Source organism: Necator americanus, chromosome V, assembly GCF_031761385.1.
Source record: "Necator americanus strain Aroian chromosome V, whole genome shotgun sequence".
Classification (NCBI taxonomy): Eukaryota; Metazoa; Nematoda; class Chromadorea; order Rhabditida; family Ancylostomatidae; genus Necator; species Necator americanus.
In genome coordinates this window covers 18,109,841-18,129,572 of record NC_087375.1, presented here as the reverse complement: position 1 = coordinate 18,129,572, position 19,732 = coordinate 18,109,841, and the positions used below count along the sequence as shown (strand labels likewise).

Below are 19,732 nucleotides of genomic sequence, written 5' to 3'. Positions count from 1 at the left end.
GATGATGACCTCTTCATTTGCATTAGCATTTGCTTTCATCGGGCGCTGCAAACTTTTACAGAAACCCTAATGCAAGTCGCAAAGATCAGCTGCATCGTCGTAGTACTGAGGCAAGGCAAGAACATGCAAGTAAGTAAGATGCCCAGAGTCACCTCCACGCCAATGTGAGACGGTAAAACGTTGTGAAGGCGTACAGTTGTGCTGGTCTCTAAATTCACCAAACATGTCCTTCTTTTCTTGATTTTCTCTCCTATCATATCACACATTTGTCTTTCTCGTTTAGTCATCTCAGGTTTAGGCTGCTCAGAACGGTAATGCACAGACAATTTCCGTCATGTACACGGTTGTTCCACGTTTCTCTCTCTCCAATTTTAACAGTTCTCAAACTTTTTTTTCGTGATAAAGAGAAATCAGTGTCAGCGCGGATCGTTACATTTGACTTTTCCTGCTGGAAAGAACTATTGTTTACCACAGAGTTTTACATTTCCTCTTTGCGCTTTCGCTAGTCACTTCACGTAATCTGAAGCAATGACATAGACTAGTAGATCAAGTCTCTAGGTACAAACTATTGCAGACCGACGACACGTTTTTATTCGACTTTTTATTCGCAAAAATCGTTCCTTATTGTCAAATGGCTTGTCCGGATTTCAAACAGTGAGACCCTTTCACCGTGCAACACATCAATTCTCTGATATTAAGGAGGAGATACCTCTTAATGAATTCCCACTCCACACAAATACTCGCAACGTTCTTCTCACTCAGACATCTCGCCTTTTGCACTACTAAGAAAAAAGGAAGAGAGTTGGAATTACTTATGCTTTATCTTTACCAAGGTAGCAAGAACAAGTAACAAGTATATGAAGTAAGTAGCTAGTTCATATCATGCAGTGTTTTCGGCGAAGAAAATGAACCGAAAATGACCTGAGAGGTGGTGTGGACTTCAGATGGAACTCCTTGTGGAAAGTACATAGTGCGCCGGAACGCTCGAAGCCGTATCTTCCGGGCCGTTTTCTACGGCAATTAGGAAGAAATGGACGGAATCATCCTTCTCTCAATAATCTACGATTCCGCATACGAATACTCCACCAGAAATCCGTACCACTCCAGATTCGTGGGGTGATCCCTTTAAAGGCACCATGCCACGAATTCAATGTGGTGAGGAAATCCGCGGGGAAAACTAGAGAGCTGGTTGTAGATTGCGGTATCCGCAATGGTTTTGCTCATCTCTCCCTAATCGTCGCAAAAAAAAACGACGTGGAAGACGCTGTTTTTCACGATTTCAGATACAGCACGTCACCCTCACACACACATCCATCCATGAGCGAGCGGTTGAAGGTTAATTAGGTCTCCTCGCCAGCCTATTCAGGTAAAACCAATGAATAGGGTGCGGACCGAAATGTGTACATACAGGAGCGTTCTAACGTACCTTGCAGGATCTAAAGCGAATCCCATGCCGTTTCTTACGACGATTATGGAGGGGTGAGCGGAACCAGGCTGGATCCCACAATCTATAACTCCGTCTCCTGCTTTTTCCACGGACTCCTTCATCACGTCAGATTCGTGGTGTGCTGTCTTTAAGAAGCATTTTTGTTCTCTAAATACCAGATCGGTTAGAGTAGTCTTGAGTGGGTTCCTTAACGTCCTCCTTTTGCCTGCTTTTTCTTTTTCTGGGTCACTGGCAAGTATGCTTGTTCGTTCTTAAAGTTAACACGAATCAGCAAATAGTTCCTCGGCGAAGCTGACTACTAAGTAGAGCGAAATTTCTCGATTAACGGTTCCTTATTTCTATTTCTTTTTATTATTTCCTTAAGATCTTTTTTGTTCATAACTGGGCTCTGTTGTTGTTACGTAGCAAAAATAGCTGTTACCTACCGTCACAACTCCATCACTGACCGTTCCAAACTGTAGTGTTCCCGAAGCGAAGATCCAACAGTGAAAACGCTAGAATCTCTTTCTCGTTCTTTTTTAAGTAGCAAGTAGTCTCTACAGATGACCAGTTAGTTTTATCGCTAAACCTCAACTTTCCAGACAAAAAAGTACCACTGTTTTGGTTTCCTTCCCGAGGACTTGGCGTCCAATGGTGATACCTCCAGCAGTCACTTAAATATAGCAAGTTGGCTATTAAAAGACCTCTGAGTGGTCCTAAAGGACTTTCTGTTTAAGGATTTCCTCAAGATAGCAAGAACGTGTCGTAGCTTCAAAGAATGTAAGTTGAAGGGAAAAAGAAGTGCACTTTGTGGAATCCTCTCTCTTGCTTCCTTTATACTTGCTTTAAAAAGAAAAGATCTTACTAAGAAAGTTGCTTGAAAGATAAGCCGAAAACTTCTCAGTTGTAGTGTACGATCGCGAAGGTAGGCGGATTACTTTCTAATACTGCATATGCCTGAAGCAAGATCATCTCGAGTTTTTGTACTTCATCTTTCATATATCCATTTATCTGAGGCGATTATGATCGTTGCAAAAGAAAAGTCAGAACTAGGATTTCTACTTCTCCTTCTCCAGTCTGATCTTGAAAGCAGCGTATCACGAAACGTAGTGTAGACGTAGTGTGAGACCTTGGTGGAAAACATAGAGTTCGGAGTGTAAATTACGAATATGAGCGTAGCCCCGCTCAATTTCTCCTAATCATTGTGAAAAACAACGTTTGTTCCAGCAAGGTGCGCAAAAAGTTCTACCCCTTGTGCACGCGTCACGTCCATGAGTGAGCGGTCGGAGATAATGAGCCGCGCACAAGGGGATGCGTTCTAACACATTTCGTGAGAACAAACGCCCTTCCCACGCCGTTTTTCAGGACGGTTAAGGGGAACTGAGCGTGAGCACGTTCATTTTCGTGATCTACACTCCAAACTCTATATTATCCATCAGGTTTCCACACTACGACAATTTCGTGCTACGCTGCTACGAAATACTGTTGGTTCATAACAGCCTGAGTTAGTGTTCAGTTGCGTAATTTGTTGTGCTTGGGATGGCACATAGGTGCACTCGCTCCGCTCATTTTGATTTTACTTATACACGGAAAAACGGTTTGTTATTAGACTGTCGACTGTTATTAAACTTATTAGAAAAACGGTTTGTTATTAGACTATTATTGCCAAAAACTGTTGTATACTATCAGGAAGCAGAGATAAATTTTTTGCATGAAGTAAAGCATTTCTGCAGGACCACAGGAGACCCCTTGTCGCCATCGTGTATCACTTCAAATTGATGATCATGACCACATTTTCCTACTTTTTTAGTCAGAAATTTCTGATTTTTGCTGTTTGGAGCAATGTACCTCGCACCGACTACCACGGGCTTGATGGGGACACTGTATAAGGAGTGAAGAGGAAGTGTGTGTTGGAACAAACACATTGCGGCCATCCGGACAAAAAACCATCAGCGACTACATTGTGTACACGCAGCGTCTTCTGTTGGACTGACTCGTTACATATTTAGTAGACAGGATACTACTATATTTAGTAGGGCTATGGCGCCGAAAAACTCCTCATGTCCTCTCTTTTTTTCCTTGTTTTTTGGTTCTTTTTTCTCTTCATTCTTGATTCTTGGTTTATCTTGCAACTGTGCATGACTAGGACTTTTCATAATCGATCTTGTAGCAACACACTTCTTTCTTTAGTATCGGTACCATCGGTTATTTGTCCTATCGACTGATGAAGCAGGCTACTGCTCGCCCTACCGAAGACGCAACACTTTAGGTTGCTGCAGTACATTCAGTGGGACTGCAAGGTGGCCTGGACGACTAGTTGCGTGACATCTTGAACAGGCATGCTCTTCTCAAGTTTTCAGTTGTCGTTCCACTGAAATCGTCTCCCATCTCTTTTACGCTTTTTATTTTTACGCTGGAAAATGACTTAGTGCAATGTTCTGTTGGCGGGTAAAATGGCACTCTCCTGCACATACAGCTGGTAGAAAAGCCGCCACTCAATTACGAGCAGTTGGACAAGGTTATAATTGCGAATTGGACGCTTACGTATGAAGTAGCGCGATTCCCAACTATGCTTTTGTGAGCACACAAAACTATTAAATAATCACGTCAACCAATTTAATCATCGTGGCAGAGTCATCAGGTGAAAAGGTGGAGTTATGAAGGTTCTGTTTAGTCGGATCAAAACGACATCAAGTACGGTGCAGTTGCATAAGCGGTTGCTCTCGAAGCGGTGCGGTGGAGACAGCTGTTGGAATCGTGTGAGGACCTCTGCTGCCACCGTTTATTGCTGCAGCTCGCGATGGTTCTACCTCGATTCCATCCGCTACCTCTACCGCGCCGCTTCGAGCGCTTACGCAGCTGGGCCGTTCTTCATGTCGTTTTGACCCGACTATACTTTGCATATATTTACGGTGGTTTCGTCAAATGCAGACAACAGGAGAGGAGTGCCGAGACCATGAACTTCTATCCAGGCTGTAGTGGTGCCAAAATACCACTCGTTCGTTACTCAACTCTGGGAGAAATTTAAAAATGAGGTAGATTATCTCTCACTGGTCATGAGTCTGCTACTCCTTCTCTTTCCATAGTCGGGTCAAAACGACGTGAAGACTGGCGCAATTGCGCCGGCGGCGGAACCCTTATTCATTTCAATCGGACTACAGAGTCCGATTGCAGCGGGCGAGGGTCCCGACTCTATGGTAACCGCTAGCACACTGCGCCATTCCGAGCGCAACAGCTAACGCAATCGCATCGCATTTTAGGCAGTTTTGATTCCGACATCATTATCATCTGTATGTGAAAGAATGGAGGTGCCCGTAAAAGGCGGCGACGCTCCCTGAATTTGAACTTTCCATCCTTATCGGATCTTCTTCAATTCTTTTTAAGTGTATTAAGTAAACTACGTACAGTGTACCTCAGGTCCTTCAGACTAATTACTGGTACACTAGTGCGCCCGTTGGCATGGAAGGAAGCGCGTGTTTTCGGAGGCAGACGGCGAAGGTCTGCGCTTTTTGTAGCGGTACTGCCAGAGAAACTAAGAACAAACATGAATTCACTTGTCGCTCAACGTGTAACGACATGACTGCGGCGGCGACTGCATACTAGAGAACTCACACGTTACTACTTGTCGCTGCTGCAGTTGCTGTGATAACGTCCTGAATTGAACGAAGCTGCCCCAGTTCTGGATACTAGTTTTAAACGGTACGAGTGATTACTTATGCGTATGACGATCCTTCAGCCTATCTTTCAGATCACTGCCTCTTTTTACAGTTCAAAGAACTGGGAGTCTTCTTTTGTGCTTTTTCTTCCTTTCTAATCTTGCAGATAAGAGGGGTCGGTTACGAGATGAGGATTGTTGGGTCCCCGTATGCCGTGGTGAGTGTGTGAGTGTGAGACCAAAGGCCGAACCTCCACCAATGCGACAAAATGTAGAGCAGATCGATGTTCGCATCCTTGCCTGCGCAAGCCTGCACAGGCTCGCGCCAGTTCCTGACCTCTTCCTCGCTGCATGTTGGCGTGGCTCTGTCCAATTTTATCACATTTGTTTTTCGAACCTTACTTCTTTGAGTCGATTATTTTCCATTGCAAAACTTTATTCATTTCTTTAAACCTAAAAGGAGTAAACGTTTTTCCTAGTTATGGTCAGAGATGCCACTCGTTTCCCGAACCGAAACAAACGTAGGAAATCTGGACTGAGAAGTGATGAACAAAAGGAAAAGTGAGTTTTTATTAATGATTTTCTATTTTCCATCTGTTTAAAGTAATGGTTCTTCAGTGGTAGAATAAACTCTATATTTACCAATGAATCAACAAGTGAAAGTTCTGATGAAGAGATCAGCGAGCTTTTCGCTTTGCGATTTGAAACGTACAAAAAGTGGGCATCAACTATTGTAAAGAAGAACGTGAGTGTATCAAATACCAAATTCAGTGGTTTACGAATACGTGTACAAAATTCATGTGATTTCAGTGCAAAGAAATCATAGCAGACCACTTCAAAAATGACTTGAGCAATGATTTCACAATGATGATTAATTGGTTAGCTTTAACAAATGAGGAGGTACGCGTTTCTAAGAGTACTGTCAAGTTTTCGCGAAACCAAGTTTCCCATTTTCAGAGCAGAACAATACTTCTAGAATCTAGTTGCGCTACAAAAGAGTCCATGGAACTCGATGTTGCTTTGGAGATGTTGATACGAATGGGAATAATAGACAAACGCACAGGTCAGACACAAATTCTTCCTATGCCAAACCATTCCTGCATCTTTCCTTAGAATAACCCTAATTCCTTCCTTCTCCAGTGGTCCTATGCATTAGCAGCACAATCTCTGGGTTCTTAGACGAAGTTACAGTCATCTAGACATGTTCAGGTCCAACAGTCAAAGCGTTTCGCGAACTGGTCGCAGTCCTTTGTGGAGGAGTGCCAGGACAAATCCCTGAGCTCGACAAAGTTGCATATTTCACTGAGGTCTGTCCAAGCTCATGTTCTCACGTCCCAATTGCACCAAAAACAATTGCCCCGTATTATTCGAAACGGCGTGTTTCGGCTAAGATTGCAGAGACGCAGAACAAGCTGCGCGGGAGCGTCGAATTCTCGCTCCACCGCAAAAACCGAATATTTGTCTGATGGCCTGATTTGTGGTTTTCTTGCAATTATTCTTCACTTCAGAAAAGTCGCTTCGCTGACAACATTGCATCCGAAGCAATTGTAAGATTTGTGAGAAGTTTCTTCAGCTTTTCAAATGATGCACTATCTTCGATGAAAAAGGCCGACGCCCCACTTGCAAGTGAGTGAATGTTGTCCAAGTATCTACCGCACTCATATTTCCCATGATCTATGTTAGTACGATTCCATCACTTCTGACTTTTCGGGGTCCATCACAACAAGAAATATATCCAATTTCTTTTTCTTTTTGTTTGTGATACCGGTAACTGGTAGCTATAACCTTTGCGTGTAGCGGCATAGTATGTCCTACATTTTGTTTTATTCTTAGTATGATGTTTCAACCATTTATGGTCTAGCTGGTTATCTTCCTTCAGTTGTGTTGGGCAGCATTAAGTTCTGTAGAAAGATTTTCTATCAGAAAGCAACACATAATTGTGTCAGGGGAGAGTAGTGTGATGTGAAACCAGTTAGCGAGTGCTCATAAAATCTCTCTAAAGGAATAAAAATTAGTCCTCGTGATTCTAAGGTTTATAAAATGTGTCTTGAATCATAGGTGTATGTCATGGAAGAAATGAGAGATTTTTTTTTATACTGAAATAAATTTTATATCTCTCGTCTTCTTAATTGATGTTTATATAGTGATGAATTTGTTCAGTTCTTAGTTTTAGAGTTTGTGCATTATGCACTATCCGCTTCCATCGATTTTGCCTCTTTAGGTGGTACATTGCTGCGCCAAATTTCTTTGTCGGAGCTGTCTAATCCTGAACACGCTGAAAGGATATATTTTCTAGCGTTCTATTCGGACTCCAAAGGGGCGTAAAAAATGAAACTACTGTATGTGGAATGACGAAATAATTGCTTACTGAAATCGTTCTTTATTTCAAAACATTCATGAGTCACAGCATCATAGGATGAAATCATGAGTAAGGAAATCCAAGTAAAAATGTGTATGCTTGCAGCGAAAGACCACACGCACGGGCTCTTCTCAAAGGGACATTATGTTCCAATGTTTTGGCACAGAAAAACAACAACTATTGTAAATTAATGTTTCGTTTAAGCGGTTCTAGCTGATCCTGAAGTGATGCGGAATGACGAGGCTTCGAATCAAGCGTTAGTCGAGAAGCACTCTTTCGAGAGTGCTTTTGACGCTGATTTGGGCGATGACATATACGAAGACGGTGGTTTGGACTTGATTTGTGAAGAGGATCCAATGAAGTCGGACGCACAAACATCGTTATTGGCGGATCCTACTAATGGAATAGGGCCAAGGTAGCTTTGCTCTTAATTTATTCACCCATTTTCATGAAAATTTATTTTAAAGCTCTTCCTCATCATCGTCAAGATCACGCTCTACATCTCCACTGAAGTCGCCTTTGCGAAGACCAAAACGTGGTAGGTTTACCAAGTGGAATTGATATTATGGTGGAAAATCATTTATTCCAGATATTTACTTAATTAGAAGTAGAAGGGCAGGACGAGTCGGGACTCATGTGTTATTAGGTATTTTCTACTGATTCATTCTGCTCTGTCATAATTTATGTAGTGGTATTAAGAGGAATGCTTTATTTGCGGTGAGAGCGGAGAGCTTCTCCAATGTGGGAAAAAGTATACCCCAGGAGCGTTTTGTTCAACAAAGTTCCATAAGAAGTGCATCGAGGTAATTTTTCAAATGGTCTATTCCTTCCGATTTCAACATAAACTCTTCATTATGGTACTTCCTACTTTTCTTTTTTTTTTTGTTCAAAGTCAATTCCCCAAGTACAATAAGTGGCGGAGCGTATTCAATACTTAATCTTGAAGAAACGGCTCTCTTTGCCCCAAGGTTTCAGTTTCTGTTCGATTACTTTTTCTACAAATAAACATCACCCACCTCATAATAAAATTTGCTCCAGTTGAATTTTCAATCCAAAGACATTTGCGAATCATTTGAAAGATGATGATTTTGTGCTAGAATGTTATCTTTCCTTCCCACCTTTGTTACTACAACATTGCTTGTTCTCAGTTTTTCCACGTCCTCATCCACATACAATGAAGTTATTGTTGTTTAAGTTGTTGTGTTTAAACATGTTTTGTTGTTTAAGTTGTACAATGCTGCGGAATACAATGTTGACTGTGTTCGTAAAATTGTGGATGAAACATTCTGTCCACTGCATTTCTGTTCTTCTTGTTATTTAGAACGATGGAAAACCACTGCAGTTCGAGGTATCTAGTTTCTTATTTGAATATTACTGTAGTTCACCTAATTGTATCGCTCACGATATTTGCGCTATTTTGGAACAGGATCCGGGTATTCTTTACTTGTATTTTTGAAGGGAAGCTGATTGAGTGCGATTCATGTTTTCGAGCCTTTCACGAACAATGTGCTCCCGCAGGATATGAGAGTTATGAGGACTTCGTGGCAGCAAGAACAAAAGAAGGAACTGCAGTGGAGGTACATTGTCGATTTGGTTTGCTACATTGGTTCTCTTGCAGTTTTTCGTCTGTCTTTTTACGACTAATGTTGCGGTAGTTTAGGTCAGACAAATGTTCACGCGGTGCCATGCTCATTGTGACACTAAATCTATACCTCTCGTTCTAAATGCACGTTCTCACCTACCTTTTTGTTGTGAATGCGAAAATAACGGTAAGGATTCGTTTGAGTTCACTTGCTATCTTTCATTCACTAAATTTTAACTGTTTTGTCAACATGTTCCACCATTTTTATGCGAGCACGAAAGGAGTGGTAAGATTTTCCTTATGACTTTATAAAAGACAGATTTTGATTTAGACTATAAAAGGCAGATTTTGATTTAGACTTAAAGTTCATTCAACGCTTTTGCATACTCTCTACTACAAAAAAGTTGTGATAGTGCGGACCTAAAAAGGAAAAGATGAATAGCTGTAAATCCATTGAGATAGAAAGATTATTTAAAGGCAGCATACCACGAATATAGGGTGGTACGGATTTCAGGTGGAGTATCCATATAGGAGGTCGTGGATTATGGAGACCGGGGTGATTCCGCTCATCTCTCCCTGAATCACTTCAAGCAGCCGGCCCATGAACGCTGTTTTGTACGGGGTGGAGCGTTGCAATAGATGGTGTCGTACAAAACAGCATTCTGGAGGCGGCTGTTTGCAGTGATGCAAGGAGAGATGAGCGGAACTACCCCGGTCTCCATAATCTACGACCTCCTATATGGATAATACCCCCGTACGGATACGGATACTCCACCTGAAATCCGCACCACCTCAGGTTCGTGGTATACTGCCTTTAATTTAAACTGGAGAGTTGTTTACACTTTCAAGGATTTCTTGTACTGAACATGCTTTTGATCAGGATATGCCAGGTTCAAACAGGTATATCCTGTCGCTTTTTGATTTTAGTTTAACCATTTACCGATATTGACCTCACGTCTATTCCTCTTTCTATATTTTATGTTTCTATGTACTACATTGTCTATATACTATGATTTACTACTTTAAAATCAACAACATCATGTTTTTGTAGAAGAGAATAACATAGTTTAGTTGTAGAATAGATATTTGTGAGTGATGCTGCAGAATTATAAGAAAAGAAGGCAAATGTTGAAAGAAGGGTACGGGAATGCAGTAAAATTAAACACGTTAGCAAATTTAGACTGCTTTACAAAAAAATTGCAGCACTTGCAAGACTTTCGTTGAATTCACTCCTTCGAAAAGCTCGGAACAGCATATTTCGGAAGTTCTTCATTGAGATGTGGCAGTAAGCCCAATCTTTCAGAAAGGTCCACTGACTTACTTGACTTAGAGGCATCACCCTGTGAATCTGGGGTGGTGCGGGTTCCAGGTGGGTTATGCCTATCGTAGATTGTGGAGAGGAGGGTGACTCCGTCCATTTCTTCGTAGTTGCCGTAAAAAAACGGCCCGGAAGATGCGGCTTCGAGCGTTTCTGGGCGCTATTTTCTAGAAGAAGTTCGACTGGAGCGCGCCACTCTTGTGCAGGTCTGCGACCCGGAACGGCCCGGAAGATGCAGACCATGCACAAGAGTGGCGCGCTCCAGTCGAACTTCTTCTAGAAAATAGCGCCCAGAAACGCTTGAAGCCGCATCTTCCGGGCCGTTTTTTTTACGGCAAATAGGAAGAAATGGACGGAGTCACCCTCCTCTCCACAATCTACGATAGGCATAACCCACCTGGAACCCGCACCACTCCAGATTCGTGGGGTGGTGCCTTTAATCGGTTGGCTGATGTCATCGCCTGACGCGCTTGCCCACATTGCCGAGGTGTGTCCTCTGAGCTTAGCTCTGCCCAACCTTCTCAATCTTCGACAAAAGTTTGCATCCATTCGTCGCTATTCCATATCCTGCGAAACCTTACGTCTCACCTGAACTGCCTACCCACTCGGAGTGTCCTCAGGTCCTCTTTCACCACCTCAGTTCAGAACTTCTGTTTTCGGTCATACGGCCTCTTTCAGCTTGATCCCGACAAACTCCTCAGAACTCGTTGAACAAGGCGATCTGCAGGTTTCCTTAATATACCAAAGAAGCGTGGAAGATATCGACATTTTGCGCCCATCGAAATTGGGTACAGGAAATCCTTCTTCGTTTCATCCGCCGGTACACCGTCTCGATTTTCCCTTAAAGGTCTTCATTCTGAAATACACTAGGCCAAAAGTCTGTCCGTCACCGTTGATGGTGCTGCCCAAGTCTCCGATCCGTACATCATCACGGGGCGAATTGCGGATGGGTAGACTCACAGCTTGACTTAGTTGGCGATGGGACGACCACAGGCACTTTGTTAAGGAGTTCAATGCAGAAGTGGCCTTAGCACATCTTTGTTGAATATCTGTCTTGTAGCTGCCATTGTCCTTTAGCGTACAGTTAAGGTGACAGAACTCATCGACGAGATCGGTCGGTCGTCCGTCCTTCCTGATTCTCGTTCGAGGTATCAACGAGACCCACATCTGCCTGCATTTGACAGGGCGTAGACGTAGTCCATAGGCTGCAGCCAGCTTCGATTCAAGGTTGACAACATGTTGAAGTTTCGACTTCCTGCGAATATAACATCTTCGGCGTACTCGAGATAAGTCAAGGGGCTCCTGATGGTGCTAAGACGTCGGCAGGACACTGATCTACTGTTCTTCGCATAATGTCATCAGTGGCGAATTAGAGCAGGGATTGTCTTACCACTGCCCCTTGTATTGCTGCAGTTATTTCCTCAAAAGGTGTTTTACATCGGGCTTGCGTTCAAACTGTAGCAGTTGTTCGTTGATTCAGGTCATCAACCAAGCGAACGAACTTTCCTGGTACTCCACCTGTGCGAAGCTCGTTGAGAAGCGACTTCGATGAGGAGAGTCGAAACCGGCTTCAAAGTCCTGAAAGGTTAATTGCATTGGCTTTGAATACCGCTGCTATATTTTGATCTCTCTCCTAACGATGAACACCTGGGCAGTCGTAGATGGACCGGACAAAAGCCAGCTTGCTCATCGCGCTTTGTTTCTTCGAGACGTTTATTAAGTCGGCCCAGGATAATCCGCTCCAAACCTTTTGCACGCACCAAAGAGATTGTCTAAGATCCATGACGGATAACTTCTTGTAGAGATAGCGTGTCCCCACGAGTGTTGTATTCTTTCGTCTGTCTATAAGTGACCCTTCCAAACTGGGAGGGTTGCTTCACAGATAGCCACTTCATCAACAGTGTTGATGACTGGAGAACAACTTTTTATTTTGCCGCCTAAAAAAGGGATGTGAAGGATTTAGAGATAGGTCTTTTTTCCAATTCGAATCGTTCAAAACATACAGATTAAGCAGGTGTGTCGATTTCTAAAAATTAATCTCTTGGAGTTGAGCGTAGTTGTAATTCAATTTAAGCTTTGCCCGTTGCAACATTCATCGTTCCTTCTTTTCCTCAGTTACAGCTGCATACTTATCTTGATTAGTGAGATTTTCTCATCCATCCTCCTTGTTGCGCAAAAAAAGATTCGCAGCACAACGAATGAGTTTGAAACTCTGGATGGGACAGTATTAGCACTAGTGTCGGTGTCTGAATTAGGTTCTCCACTTGAAATAATAGATGCGATAGTCGGAGCCGGTGCTCTGACCTCCTTCACTTTTGAACGGTTGGCGAAATTACCTCCTTCACTTTTGGGCGGTTGGCGAAAGGACTCCCTTCACTTGAGCTGCACCCCATGAGCTGAAGCCCCTTCACCTGAGGAGGGTCTGGCTTCTCGCTATCACACCTATGCTTGAAATGGAATTCGTTTGTTTCAATTTCAAAAAAACATATGTCGCAGTTCACAGAGCTACTAGCTTCTTCAAGACCGGTTTAGTTCAAATGTAAAAACCACAATTACTTTAGCAAATTCTTAGTCACATTTTTCCTTGGTCTGCGAATGATAGTTTCTCCCACCTTACCTTTGTGGTGAATTAGAACACAGTTATCTTGCATTGGTGTTGCAAGCATGAAGAAGAAAGGAAATAAAGTTCATATGACGCTCGTAGGTGTGTGTGATCATGCACCTAAAACAGTGGAAGAAAAACTTGATGAAATCCAAGTGTTCGAATCACGCTGTTTTGATGCATTCTTGCCGCTGCAATTTGTCTCTTTTGTTCACATGGTAATCATTTCAGGCGAAGAGACGTTAGTGAAGTGTACACAATGTGTGAGGTCTTTCCACGAAAGCTGTCTGACTCTGAACTGTCGTGATCTAGACAACGCAAACCATCACCCGTCCATGTGTGAATCATGCATTCTTGGTGAAAACCTACGAGTAGGCCAAGCTGTAATTGCGAGATTCAGGGCCACGTACGCACATTCGAAATTACTGCTTTCTTCTTGTTTTTCAAGTCTTTGTTTCCAGCTTTTACGCAGCAACAGTTGTTAGTTTAGCCGATTATCCTAAACACTGCGCGAAAAAGTGAGTTTTTTTCTTGCCTTTTCGTTTTTTGTGTTATCAGTATATTCGTGATTGTCTAATTATATTTCAAGGGATAAGTTTGGGACACATTTGGGCGAACCCGGGTTTGTATGCGTGAGATGGGCGGGATGCAACAATATGTTTGCTCTTCTTCCGGCTAGGAATATTGTGCCGATGTTTGGCGGGTCGTATGGTCTCATAGGAAGACGAGTGTCAGAGTTACCATGCCGGGAAGGTAAGATTTCTTGCATTTCCTCTGTTTTAAACTATTTCGAATTTCGAAATTGAACTATTTATAAACCAATTAATTACAATGTTCGAGTACTTATTCGAAGTTTTTAAAGCGTGGCAAAAAATGGAGGATGAGCTTTCCATTACCCGGCCAACATTCGACTATGTGCCGGAAAAGTACACAAAAATCAAGGCAAGCAACGTGTCAAAAATTTTGAAATTGTTGAGGTTGTAGAGATATGTGAAGTTCATCAGCAATTTCAGACGTCGGTGTATCACTCAAGTTGTCCAAAGCCTCGTCTCGATGCATGCGAAGAAAGTGACAGTATGTGTGATTGTCCTCCCGGTGAGAGTGGCCGTTGTGGCCCGAACTCGAAATGCACCAACAGGGCCATTTTGCAGGAGTGCCCTGAGGTAAAAATTTATTTCATTACTTTTTAGAGATTAGACTTTTGTTGCTTGTCTGTTGTCGTACTTGCTGCAGTTTAGTAGCGTAGTTCTTCGCTATCCAGTTTTCGTAATTCTTTTTTCAGTGAAAAGAACCTCTGCCTGATTTTAGGCTTGTGAGGCAATCCAAGGTGGATGTAACAACAGAGGAGTTTCGCGTAAGGAAGTAAATCCTGCTGTGGAGATACGTGAAGCCCCAGGAAAAGGGATGGGAGCATTTGCAGTGAAAGATATTCCAAAAGTTAGTTGTTACATATTTCAATTTCGTTTCACTCTTCGCGATTGTAAACAATTTGTAAAATAGATTAATGCTTATTATTTCTTCATGATAGTTGTTTTTTATTCATCTTATTGTTCGAAATTGTTTGAGTCTTGCTACTGTGGTCAGTACTAGATAGTTTGAGGAGCATGCATATAGAACTTATTATTTTAGGGTGCTTTCATAGCTGAGTATGCTGGGGAATTGATCAGTATTAAAGAGAAGAATAGGAGAATAGCTGAAGTTACGGCTCATCGAAATGCCGAAGAAAAGCACTATATGATGGCACTGGATTCTCAGCGGATTATTGATTGCAAAGAAAAAGGGAACGATGCAAGGTTGGAAAGCTTTTGAAGGAACCAGTTAGCCAGTTTCCCATTGATTGCAACTTTGCTTTGAATTTAGTTAGATATTTCTTATAGTGTTTACAAAATACGAAGCCCCTGTTTTACATATTTCGATTCAATAAAAACCTTACCCCTTTCTGAATTCAGTGACCTTCATTACTGCATAACACTTGTAATCGTTTGTTTATTTTTGGGTTCCTCAATCACTCATGCAGCCCTAATTGCAAAGTGGAGACTGTATATGTGGTTGTGAGTAGGACTAAACGACCAACTGGTGTCACCGTAAAGGTAATTTATTTAATTGAAAAAAGAACATTTCTATCCTCAAGAAATATTTTTAATGTTGCAGTACGACAAGCGTATAACAATCTGCACAACTGAGGATGTACCTGCAGGTAGATCATTTTTCCTTTTTAACGTTATTTCTTTTTCAGATCATCATTCTACTCGTGGATGCCCAGAAATGTTTGTAAATAAATAAATAATCTGGCTGCGGAAAACTCTTATATTATTGCTATATGTTTGCTTCTATATTCGATTTTTTTTTTGCATTTTCTCCAGAGGCTTTGTAGTAGTACTGTTTTCTTAATCGTGCATGTTCCAGAAAGCTTACTGATTTTTACTCAGGAGTAATAGGCTACCAGCTCTTCAATAAAGTCTTGCTTGGAAAAATACATGACGATATCCTATGTATGTCTTGCTAATCCACAGTTGAAGTGCGAAAAAGTTTTTGTTGGCTGTTTGGATTCAGCGTACACGATTGTTGTTTCTCACTTTGAGTTCATTTATTGAAAGTATATGTGGATATCTCTATAAATAGAAATAGTTGAGTCAGTAATTCAAAAGGAGGCTCTGTCTTAATATTGGAGGTATAACCTATGAATAAGAGAGCAAAATGTTCCTTTATCCTCAACAGAATGCAATGTACTAATAGCAACCTTTTTTTTTCAAAATGTAATGGTGTTCCTGTGAAATAATATGGTCATTGATCAATTTGGTTGAAAGTTCTATTATCGTAACAATGTAAATCATTTAAACGCTGGTACATATTCTAGTCCTAACTCCTTACCAGTCCTTTAATATGATTTCAGTAGCATTCTCAAAATCATGGAAGATTTTTGCCCATATATATATATATATATATATATATATATATATATATATATATATATATATATATATATATATATATATATATATATATATCGCAGTTATGTTCTCAACGATTTTTTTAAACTTAACTATTCAGGGACCGAGTTATGTTTCAACTATCAAATGACACAGTACAACATTGGTTGTCCTCTTCCTGACTGCAAATGTGGTGCTCCAAACTGTACCGGCACATTGGGTTCCATAGGTTCGGTTGTTCTTCGACTTTGTGTACATTCATTGCTCTTGCTCTTTGCATCTGCGTAGATCTAAATTCATTCCTTCGTGTTATGACTAGCTTCAGCACCTGAAAAGGCGGAGCCAGACGTTTCTCCGAGCAATACTGGCAAACCTAAGAAAAAGAAGCAGAAACGCAAAGCTATCTCTTCTCTTGAATCACCAGAGAAAAAGAAGCCTGGCACACGCAGTCGCCAGTCTACACCTTGCTCCTCCACGCCATCGTCCTCTGGAAGCCCCCAAAAGGAGCAAAGACTCTCCTTAAATGGAAGGAGGTCTGGGCCTACTGTTACTTTCAGGAAAGCTTCGTTACCTCCAGATGTGGAAGTGGGTTTTTTTTTATTCAACAGTTTGAGACCTTCCTTCCCAACTGATTATATTTCAGCCAAATCAAGTCTTGCGAATGCAATTTCCTCGTTCATTTAATCGAGGGTGCAAAATAGTTAACGGTTTGAAAGGTACAATTGTTATTTGCGATATTCCAGCTTCTGCAGATGTCAAAATTTTAATTTGGGACAATTCTTGCACTAAGAATAGGACCTGACCAATTCAGGTCGTGTTCTGAGTCATTTTAGATAATTTTGATTAGAGGAAAGCCAAGTTGAGGACTTTGAAGTAGCGCATAGTATGGTTTGGATGAATAAAAAAAAAAAAACTTCGACAAAGCTCAATGCATATTTGAAGTCAAACATGTTGTGGACCATACCTATTTCAGAGTCTACTTTCAAGAACGTGGACGACGCGAAGTTAAAGAGAGCACTTCTGAATGGAGAGGTGAATTGTAGATCTGTTTCTTGTGATAATCTTCTATTTGAGTTATTCGTGAGTAATCTGAGGTTGTAAGTTCGAGGATGTTTGCCGTTTGATTAATGACGATGGTAGAGGTAGATCGCAGTAGCAGTGTTGTAGATTCCCCATTTATGAAGTTGGGGCTTGTTGTAGGGTTATTTACCGTTCACAAATTCTCGTCAAATCAAAACACTTTGTTTGACATAATATGAAAGAGGACACCCTTTGTTAGTTAACTCATTCTGCTGCAAGCTTCAAAAGCGCTCAAACTGTTCTTTTTCAGGCACTAGAGAAGATTTCTGATAACAGATCGCCACCGCATACTGAAATTCCAAAGACTATCAATGGTTAGCCATTTAGTTTTCGCTCTCACATTTCCATTCATTTTCCTTTTGTGCTAATCATTGTGATTTTCAGGAATAAAAAAATCTCGCGGAATAGTAGCAGAATTGTCTTCGATAAACTCAGTTGTGTAGCATATATGTTATTAGTGATTTTTGGTTTTTCCTAGGGCCAATGAATTATGGATCTTTTAATGATTCTAGGGGATTGTTCGCGTTCTTATAGGCTTTGCGATACGTGAATGCTTCCTTTCGCCTCTACCTCACTATGCTCTCCGTTTGGACTTTCTGTCATATCACTCATTAGATCTTCATCATCATTCATTATCACTGTATAATATGCTGCCACTCGAATGTGTACAAAGTTTATTTTCGTTTATGCAAGAGTCAGTGTTTTCTTTCGTATCGAGAATCTTGCCCTTGAAAGGGCACGTTTTTAAAACGGTTTTCAATTGTTACTCTTACATGTCGCTAATGTCTGCCAGCGACTTCGCATAGCTCACGCGTGCTTGTTTTCGCACGTGTTATTTCTTCCGATTATTTATATCTGATTTGTTGCAAGTCATAAATCTATGCTACTAGCCTAAAACACTTTTTCAGAATGAACATTTTTATGTTAACATAAATGTAATGAAATGGTATATAGATCTTATATTGGTCAAAATAGTTATGATGGGCATTCATTTGCAGCGTACTAATTTTCGTCTATGCCCTCTCTTGAAGTTTCCTCTTTTAGGTATTTTCTTCAGGCTAAAGAAAGTAGAAACATAGTCAAGTAAGAGACATTCGGCAATTGCTCATTATCAGTCTTAGAGCCTGGATTTCATTATAGTGTTTTAAATGAAATATTATAGTATAGAGTAAACCATCGCCCGTTTCTGTCGTTTAATGAATGATTCATACTGTAGATATTACCAGTTATCTATAGTAAACTATAGTTACACCATAGTTTACTATAGATAACTGGTAATTATACTGTACATACTGTAAATATTCCCAGTCATCTTTAGTAAACTATGGTGTAACCATAGTTTACTATAGATGACTGAGAAAATTTACAGTATAAATCATTCGTTACTGTTAACATTGTGAATTACTTGGTTTTATTACTCACCAGCTCACTTCAGTTACTTAGGAACTATGGCGGTAGTGCAAAATTCTTGTCGCTCGTCGCTACAAGTTCCTAGTTACTAGCTTTGTAATCTATAGGATAAGCAACAAAAAGAAAAAGAGTAGTGGAGTAATATTTTCGATTTTCTGCTTAAAGCTGAGGATTTGTCAACTGGTAGAGGTTCTCAGATGCACTGTTAACATTGTGAACGCCAACAAATGAAAAAATCACCAAATTCTCGAGAGATTGCAGAAAATTCTGGTTAGAATGGGCTTTTTTCTGGTGCCGGTCTTGCCAATTTGACACCTTGGAAACACGTAGTAACTGTAGGGCGTCAAAGCCATAGCGATGGGATCTCCGGATCATCGATGGGATAATGGAGGACACTACACCACCTGAAGTACAGTTAATTATCTTCTGGATAGCTGTTTCGTAAGTGATGTTCGTTTTGAAAAATTCGCCGATTTGGAAGAAAATCTATGTGGTACTACTAGATCGCAGTACCACATAGAGCGGTGAGTCCGATAAAGAATGCCCGACCTTTCTACCTTCTGACGGAATATGCATCCGCTGGATGTTAGATCTGGCTGCACTCCTTACTATCCATTCAACATTTCGTTGAAGTACTAAAGTTAGATCATTTAGATCGAATTGAATGTACGACTTGGAGAGCTATCTGCAACTCTTTCAAAACACATATGCGAAATTGAGATATGCGTGTAGAAGGAGGCCTCAAGATTTTTGATTGGTTATGTGAAAATTAAAAACCAGTTCGATGAGGTTTTGCGTAGAAACCCCCCTCCCCCTCAGTTAAATATGTCTTTCAGTACTACTCATGCCTCCTGCTCATGTTCCTTAGTACAATTAACGTCCAACATTTCCGCTTCTATTCTTTCGGTTAAAACGGCCTGGTGCAGTTGAGCAAGCGGCTGCGTTCGAAATCGCGCAATTGAGCCAGTTGTTGCCATTGAGGCGGCACCCTTGCTTGCTGGTATCGGACTGCAGAGGTGAGTGAATGCGCAGCCTCGACCGCAACCGCTGGTTTTACAGCATCACTTCGAACGCTGCCGCTTCCATGCCACAGGTCAATTTTACTCAGCTATGCCTTTCATTCAATCCGGGTATATTCGATATGTTGTTGGACTTCGGAGGTCCGGAACGTTGAATCAACACTTGTCATGATTTCATGGAATAATCAACATATTATTCTTCTCTACATTCTCATTTCTTCGTCTACAAGTGGGATTTGCTACGTTGATTGGATGTTTCACTTATTACCATGAACATCGATGGACAACGGCGATCATACACACGCAGTCAATTCTATTTAGGGTGTTGACATTTTGAGGTACGAGCCCCAA

General features: G+C 41.3%; 1 protein-coding gene across 2 annotated transcripts; it reads left to right on the top strand.

Moving 5' to 3' along the window:
* Positions 1 to 69: 69 nt before the first annotated feature.
* On the top strand, positions 70 to 17,567 carry RB195_014297 (uncharacterized protein; the record flags this gene model as incomplete). Of its 2 annotated transcripts, XM_064204501.1 has the most annotated exons (31): positions 70 to 129; positions 5,104 to 5,125; positions 5,561 to 5,642; positions 5,700 to 5,826; positions 5,892 to 5,981; positions 6,039 to 6,144; positions 6,291 to 6,388; positions 6,590 to 6,707; positions 7,645 to 7,855; positions 7,908 to 7,978; positions 8,030 to 8,086; positions 8,140 to 8,243; positions 8,668 to 8,788; positions 8,899 to 9,017; positions 9,101 to 9,209; positions 13,174 to 13,348; positions 13,404 to 13,460; positions 13,532 to 13,695; positions 13,805 to 13,884; positions 13,956 to 14,105; positions 14,251 to 14,379; positions 14,572 to 14,735; positions 14,960 to 15,032; positions 15,094 to 15,139; positions 15,994 to 16,101; positions 16,198 to 16,457; positions 16,516 to 16,588; positions 16,846 to 16,904; positions 17,203 to 17,266; positions 17,337 to 17,386; positions 17,487 to 17,567. In XM_064204501.1, the coding sequence occupies 31 exons, from the start codon at positions 70 to 72 to the stop codon at positions 17,565 to 17,567; spliced, it is 3,228 nt and encodes a 1,075-aa protein (XP_064060381.1). The 2 variants fall into 2 exon arrangements, with proteins under 2 accessions (XP_064060381.1, XP_064060382.1); XM_064204500.1 differs by lacking the exons at positions 70 to 129; positions 5,104 to 5,125; positions 17,487 to 17,567 and having other exon boundaries at positions 5,563 to 5,642; positions 17,337 to 17,395.
* Between the last annotated feature and the right edge of the window lie 2,165 nt (positions 17,568 to 19,732).